The 7,813-nt window shown below is 30.2% G+C and overlaps 2 protein-coding genes across 2 annotated transcripts; both read left to right on the top strand.

Moving 5' to 3' along the window:
• The first annotated feature begins 238 nt into the window (after positions 1 to 238).
• Positions 239 to 2,330, top strand: LOC108450852 (putative F-box protein At1g67390). The gene is made up of 3 exons (XM_017748622.1): positions 239 to 1,234; positions 1,723 to 1,890; positions 1,965 to 2,330. The coding sequence occupies exons 1-3, from the start codon at positions 239 to 241 to the stop codon at positions 2,328 to 2,330; spliced, it is 1,530 nt and encodes a 509-aa protein (XP_017604111.1).
• A 781-nt stretch (positions 2,331 to 3,111) lies between these two features.
• On the top strand, positions 3,112 to 7,024 carry LOC128292707 (putative F-box protein At1g67390). Its single transcript, XM_053027596.1, has 3 exons — positions 3,112 to 3,236; positions 3,382 to 3,994; positions 6,653 to 7,024. The coding sequence occupies exons 1-3, from the start codon at positions 3,112 to 3,114 to the stop codon at positions 7,022 to 7,024; spliced, it is 1,110 nt and encodes a 369-aa protein (XP_052883556.1).
• The last annotated feature ends 789 nt before the right edge of the window (positions 7,025 to 7,813 follow it).

Here is a 7,813-nt window from a genome sequence, read left to right as displayed (position 1 = left end):
TTTATAATATTTTCAAAAAATTAACAAGAGCCTTATAATATTATAATATAATATTAAAAAATATAATATTTTTCTTTAGCCGACCCTAGATATCCTTTCCATATAAAACTCTTCATCATCAAGATTTCAAAAAGCTTAAATTATTCTTTCTATATATTATTTAGGGTTGAAAAAGCCATATATCTAAGTTCCATCGATTATTCATCAAAGCTCTTGCAAGGAATCAAATTGCGAAACAATGGCGACGGATGATTTCATCAGTAACCTTCCCGACGAAGTTTTGGCTAGGATTATATCAGGCTTACCAGCCATTGAAGCAATAAGAACAACTATTTTATCAAAACGATTGAAGGATGTATGGAGGAATGTTTTCCGTTTAGATTTCGATCCAAAAGGAGTGAAGAAATTATCACCAAGAAAACAGGCTGTTCCTGCTCCAAATCAACGCAGATCTACGGTTCCAGTAATACAATTTGGATCCAATGTTTGCCATGACGATGGTGATGATTTTGATGATACTGATAAGAGGGAAGAGATTGCCCGAGTTGTTAAGAATATCGATAATGTATTGTTATCTCATGAACGTAACTTGATTAGTTGCAGAATCGTTCATCTCTCCAATAGTTACAGAAACGGTGATCTTGAGAAGTGGATTAAATATCTTACATCCGAGAAGGAAGTGCAAGAATTGGCTTTCCTTTGCGATGATTATCAACATGAGTTTCATCCAAAAAGCCTATTCGGATTGGGTCTGAATTTACCGTCTGGGATTTTTTCATGTAGAACTCTGCAATCACTTGAGTTCACAAATTACGATATCAGATTCCATCGCCCTTTTCACCATTGCCATAACCTCAAAACCTTGAAACTCTATCACTGTGATATTAGCACTGAAACCCTTGAAGCAATCGTTTCTAGCTGTGGTTTTATGGAACATTTGAGCGTTTGTTCTTCCACCTCCAGTTTAAAACAGGTTCGGATCTTTAGCCAAACGGTTAAGACTGTGGAGCTGGAATCATTGGATTTGGAGGGGATTTATTTATCTACCCAATCTCTTGGTGCTTTGGTTCTTCATTCTATGAAATTTCCAGCCAAAAGTATGGTTATCCATGCTCCAAATCTTAGGGTTTTTACTGCCACTCGCAAGCCCATAACTAAAAATCCATACAATTTCACCCGTCCTTCAAAACAGACCAAGATTGCTGAAATTCTAGAGTATTGCACTCATCTCTTGGTAAGCATTTAATTTCACTACCTCTTTTATTTTCTATTTTTTTTATAAAGTTTATATTTGATGAGTGTTATATAAATGCTTATTTTACATTGGTTATTAGAATTATACACCTTTACTTCGATCTAAATCTGTATTTTATTATAAAGGCTTATTTTATTTTTATTTTAATCTATAAAATAGTTTTGATCTTTTACTATACATTTATGTTAATAAGCAATTTTTGAATCATACATCTTTTATCGATACCTAAATAATTTATATATCCATGTATGTTTTGTTTTTAATACGTAAATTGGTTATCAAGTTATATAATATTGTATTAAATAAATGTTTGGTTTATTTTTGTGCTATTAGGATAAGTGTTGGGTGTAACTGTAAAATACATTATATTTTAATGAGAGAAATTAGATTCATGAATTGAAAAAATTAGTTTCTATGAATTACAAAATTAACGTGATGGTTAAAATTATTTTGGTTAGCCTGTGCAGACACCTGTAAATTATAAAGCTAATGATCCAATGGAAGACCCAAATCTGTTTAAGAATTTGAGGGAGCTAACCATTGATTTAGACTTGAACGATAGAAGGGAAATGTTGATCCTCTGTATCGTTCTACAACGCTGCCTTAGTCTACACCAACTTGAAATCAACATAAAGGTAATATAGATCATCCTGTAGTGGTGGAAATGTTATGAACATGTGATGATCCTTGATTTATGCATTATATTCAGGAAAGCAGAAGTGAAATAGAGGAAGCAACAAGGAATTACAGTAGTGTAAACAACCGACTGCCATATCCAGAGACAAAGCTATGGGAGCAAAGGGAGCTGTGCGATTGTATTACATTCACACTAAGACATGTATCCATTAAGGGATTCAACGGGAAAGATGGGGAAATGGAATTCCCAAGGCATCTGATTACGAAATGTGCCAAGTTGGAGAGATTAGAGATTTGGTGCAACCATGACTGGTCCAGTGAAGGAGGTAAGGCAACTCTTGGTTTACTTTCACTGCCTAGATCCTCCATTGATGTCTCCATTCTTCTTAAACCGCCACCCAATTTGTTGGTAGTTTTGGAAGATGGGTCTCAACCCTAGAATAGTTTTTTTTTTTTTTTTCTTTTGCCAAGGATTTTGCATGGGATGGGGAATTTATCATTGGTTTTCGAAGATGACTTTAGGTGTGATTTTATGTTTATATATCGTTGGAATGTGATAGAGTATTTGATTAATATCAGTAGTTGTGGTTTGTTATCCAAGTGGTTAGTCAGTTCAGCAGAGCAGTTACTAAGCTCTCTTCTATAAATAATAGTCTTGATATACAGAATAGTTAAGGATTGAATTTACAAAAGCAATTCAATTTTGTTCATTCATAAAGTGTTTAGTTTAGATTACCTTCTATCATGGTATCAGAATGAGAAGCTCCAGTTTGAAAGTTAGTTTTAATGGGATGATAGCAAGCTTTACTCTTGTACTTGAACTTTTAATTTGCTCGGTTTGAGACTTGTATTTTTGTTTTGTCAAATATTTTGGTACTCCAATTTAAGAGTGTTGAATATTGCCATATGCACTATTGAAAGAGTGCCATGTGGACCAAGAAAAAAAATTAAATAAATAGAATTTAAGAATTTTTCTGTTCTTTTTTTAAGGTTGAAATCATTTAATAAAATATATATTTTATAAAACTAAGTAAAAGACAAGAATGGAACACGAGATAAACATGAAGTCGAGTTACTTTTTCTTTGGTCGACTCTAAAATACCCTTTCCATATAAAACAAGCCATTATCAAAATTTAGGTTTAAAAAGAGGATATATGTAGGTTCCATTGTGGAGTATTTTTTTCATTAGAGCTCTTGCAAGAAATCAAATTGTGAAACAATGGCGACGAATGATTTCATCAGCAACCTTCACAACGAAGTTTTGGCTAGGATTATATCAGACTTACCAGCCATTGAAGCAATAAGAACAACTATTTTATCAAAACGATGGAAGGATTTATGGAGGTATGCTTCCCGTTTAGATTTCGATCCAAAAGGAGTGAGGAAATTATATGGTGATGATGTTGATGATCCGAGGAAGAGATTTCCGAGTTGTTAAGAATATCGAAAATGTATTGTTATCTCATAAGCGTAACTTGATTAGTTGCAGAATCGTTCATCTTTTAAGTAGTTGCAGAAACGGTGATCTTGAGAAGTGGATTAAATATCTTACATCCGAGAAGAAAGTGCAAGAATTGGCTTTCCGTTGCGATGATTTTCAACAAGAGTTTTATAGAAGAAGCCATTCTGGACGGGGTCTGAATTTACCGTCTGGGATTTTTTCATGTGAAACTCTGCAATCACTTGAGTTCACACATTACAGTATCCGATCCGATTCCCCTTTTCACCATTGCCATAACCTCAAAACCTTGAAACTTTATCACTGCGCTATTAGCACTGAAACCCTTGAAGCAATCGTTTCTAGCTGTGATCTTTTGGAATATTTGAGCGTTTGTTATTCCCCCTTCAGGTTAAAACAGGTTCGGATCTTTAGCCAAACGGTTAAGACTGTGGAGCTGGTATCATTGCGTTCGCAGGGCATTTATTTATCTACCCAATCTCTTGGTGTTTTGGTGCTTCATTCTATGAAATTTCAAGCCAAAAATTTGGTTATCCATGCTCCAAATCTTAGGGTTTTTACTGCAACTCGCAAGCCCATAACTAAAAATTCAGACAATATCACCAAGATTGCTGAAATTCTAGAGTATTGCACTCATCTCTTGGTAAGCATTTAATTTCACTACCTCTTTTATTTTCTGGTTAGATACAAAGTAAGCATTTTGTTTTGTTTTAATAAGTAGATAAGTTTTCGAATTATGCGATGCTTAAAGTTTACATAAATACTTATTTTCATAATTATACACCTTTCATTATACTTACATATGCTTATTTTGTTTATGGTTAGATACAAAGTAAGCATTTTGTTTTTGTTTTAATACCTAAATTGGTTTTCAAATTATCCATCTTTCAACTATGCTTAAAGTTTATATTTTATTAGTGTTATATAATTGTTTATTTTGCTTCGATTATCCGAATCATATGCCTTTTACTATATCTAAACCTCTATTTTATTATAAATGCTTATTTTGTTTTTGTTTTAGTAAGTAAAATGGTTTTGAATTATAAATCTTTTAACAATACTTAAAGTTTATATTTCATTGTGTACTATAAATGTTTATTTTGCTTTGGTTATCAGAACCATATGCCTTTCACCATACCTATACCTCTATTTTATTATAAATGCGTAATTTATTTTTGTTTTAATAAGTACAAACAATTTTTGAATTATATATCTTTTAACGATATGTTTCATGGATGTTATATAAATGCTTATTTTTCTTTGGTTATCGGAATATTCGTACACCTTCACTATACCTAAACCTCTATATATTTTGTTTTTGTTTTAATAAGTAAATAGGTTTTCAAATTAGATATCTCTTAACGATACTTAAAGTTTATATTCTATGAGTGTTATATAAATACTTATTTTTCTTTGGTTATCGGAATCATACACCTTCCGCCATACCTAAACCTCTATTTTATTATAAATGCTTATTTTGTTTCTATTTTAATAAGTAAAACGGTTTTCGAATTATATATATCTTTTAACGATCGATACTTAAAGTTTATATTCCATCGTGTTTTATAAATACTTATTTTACTTTCGTTATCGGAATCATACATCTTTTATTATACTTAAACCTATATTTTATTATAAATGATTATTTTGTCTTTATTATTAAGTAAAATGGTTTCGAATTATATACCTTTTAGCGATGCCTAAATTTACACTCCATCATGTTTTATAAATGCTTATGTTTCTTTGGTTATTGAAATCATACACTTTTTGCCATACCTAAATCAGTATTTTATTATAGAAACTTATTTTGTATTTATTTTAATATGTAAATTGGTTTTCAAATTATATATCTTTTACTATACATGTAATTTATGTTAATAAGTAACTTTTGAATTATACACCTTTTATTTAAATTTTTTTTATCGTGTTGTATAAATGATTGCTCTATTAATGCATTAGTAGTTTTTAAATTATACATATTTTATTGATATCTAAATTTATATTTTATCGTGTACATATTCATGCATGTTTTGTTTTTAATACGTAAATTGCTTATCAAATTATGTAATTTCTTACTCTATAAATGCTTGATTTGTTCTTGTGCTATCAGGTAAATTGGTTCTTTTAAGGAAATCTATAGTTGTACTTCACAGTGTTATATATAAATGTTTGATGTTAAAGAGATGAATAACTAGATATAAATAACCGAAAAATGTTGGATGTAATTGTAAAACGCATTATATTTTTAAGGGGGGAATTCAAATTCGAACCTTGGAGATGATATTTTTGAGAGTGTTATATAAATACTTATTTTTCTTTGGTTATCGGAACCATACACCTTCCGCTATACCTAAACCTCTATTTTATTATAAATGCTTATTCATTTCGTTTTAATAAGTAAAACAATTTTCAAATTATATATCTTTTAACGATACTTAAAGTTTATATTTCATCGTGTTTTATAAATACTTATTTTGCTTTCGTTATCGGAATCATAACATGTAATTTATGTCAATAAGTAACTTTTGAATTCTACACCTTTTATTTAATTTTTATTTTTAGTGTTGTATAAATGATTGTTCTATTAATGCATTAGTAGTTTTTAAATTATACATATTTTGCGATACTTAAATTTATATTTTATCATGTTTATATTCATGCATGTTTTGTTTTTAATACGTAAATTGGTTATTAAATGATATAATTTTTCGTCCTCTATAATGCTTGATTTGTTTTTGTGCTATTAGATAAATTGGTTTCTTTTAAGGAAATCTATAGTGGTACTTTACAGTGTTATATATAAATGTTTGGGTGTTAAAGAGATGAATAGTTAGATATAAATAATCGAAAATGTTGGATGTAATTGTAAAATGTATTATATTTTTAAGGGAGAATTCAAATTGAACCTTGAAGATGATATTTTGAGAGTAACAATCATGAATCTTGAAAAATTAGTCTCTATAAACTGCAAAACAAACATGATGACTTGATAAATTATTTTGGTTGGCCGTGCAGACACCTGTTAATTATAAAGCTAATGATCCAATGGAAGACCTGAATCTGTTTATGAATTTGAGGAGCTTACCATTGATTTGGACTTGAACGATAGAAGGAAATGTTGATCCTCTGTATCGTTCTACAACGCTGCCTTAGTCTACACCAACTTGAAATCAACATAGAGGTAATAAATATATATATATATATATATATATATATATATATATATTTAGATTTAGATCATCCTGTATTGGTGGAAATGATATGAACAGGTGATGATCCTTGATTTATGCATTATATTCAGGAAAGTAGAAGTGAAATAGAGGAAGCAACAAGGGATTACAGTAGTGTAAACAACCGACTGCCATATCCAGAGACAAAGCTATGGGAGAAAAGAGGGTTGTGCGATTGTATTACATTCACACTAAAACAAGTATCCATTAAGGGATTCAAAGGGAAAGATGGGGAAATGGAATTCCCAAGGCATCTGATTACGAAAGGTGCCAAGTTGAAGAGAATAGAGATTTGGTGTAACCATGACTGCTCTAGAGAAGGAGGTGAGGCAACTCTTGGTTTACTTTCACTGCCTAGATCCTCCATTGATGTCTCCATTCTTCTTAAACCGCCACCCCAATTTGATGGTAGTTTTGGAAGATGGGTCTCAACCCTAAACTAGTTTTTTGTTTTGTTTTTCTTTATGTCAAGGATTTTTGGATTAGTTAAGGATTTTGAACAGGATGGGGAATTTATCATTGGTTTCTCAAAGATGATTTTTGGTGTGATTTCATGTTTCTTTTTTTGCTAGAATGAGATACTCCAATTTGAAAGTTAGTTTTAATGGGATAATGGCAACCTTTACTCTTGTACTTTAACGAAATTGTCAATGTGGTATTTGTACTTTTGATTTGTTTGATTTGTTATTTTTATTTTATTAAACATTTTGGTACTATGATTTAACAGCGTTAAATTTTGACACATATTGACCCATGATAGAGTGTCATATGGCACACTGATCAGGATTAAATGTTAAATGAATAGAATTTAAAGATTTTTTGAAAATTTTCTCCTTTCTTTTTTAACTTCAAAATCATTTAAAAATCAAATAAATATACATGCAATTTTATTAAAATATATCTTTTAACAAAAAGTATTTTTAATTAAATTAAAAATATTAATACATGAAAAAAATTATAAACTGTAATGAAATAATGAAAGAAAAGAACAAACTAAAGAGAAAATATCAATACAAAGAAGTAATACAATAGAAGATAAACAAGAGAACTTTTTATTTCATTTATTGTGCATCTTTACAAGCCTTGTACATGCCTCTATTTATAGACCTTCTAACATAATACAATCCCTTAAGTTACAAAGAATAAATAGAGGTTTAATTACTATATAAAACCCTCATAAATCCATTGGGGGTTGCTACAATGAAGGTTACAACTTTGAGAGTTATGGACTG

The sequence above is a fragment of the Gossypium arboreum genome, chromosome 5 (genome assembly GCF_025698485.1).
Source record: "Gossypium arboreum isolate Shixiya-1 chromosome 5, ASM2569848v2, whole genome shotgun sequence".
In the NCBI taxonomy this organism is placed as follows: Eukaryota; Viridiplantae; Streptophyta; class Magnoliopsida; order Malvales; family Malvaceae; genus Gossypium; species Gossypium arboreum.
The sequence above is the reverse complement of the archived record's forward strand: the minus strand, read 5'-3'. Positions and strand labels throughout refer to the sequence as shown.

Coding starts and splice junctions, on each gene's coding strand:
- LOC108450852 (XM_017748622.1), top strand. CDS start 239: ATGGCGACGGATGATTTCATCAGTAACCTTCCCGACGAAGTTTTGGCT. Junction 1,235..1,722: donor AGTATTGCACTCATCTCTTG/GTAAGCATTTAA, acceptor TAGCCTGTGCAG/ACACCTGTAAATTATAAAGC. Junction 1,891..1,964: donor AACTTGAAATCAACATAAAG/GTAATATAGATC, acceptor CATTATATTCAG/GAAAGCAGAAGTGAAATAGA.
- LOC128292707 (XM_053027596.1), top strand. CDS start 3,112: ATGGCGACGAATGATTTCATCAGCAACCTTCACAACGAAGTTTTGGCT. Junction 3,237..3,381: donor CGATGGAAGGATTTATGGAG/GTATGCTTCCCG, acceptor GATTAGTTGCAG/AATCGTTCATCTTTTAAGTA. Junction 3,995..6,652: donor AGTATTGCACTCATCTCTTG/GTAAGCATTTAA, acceptor CATTATATTCAG/GAAAGTAGAAGTGAAATAGA.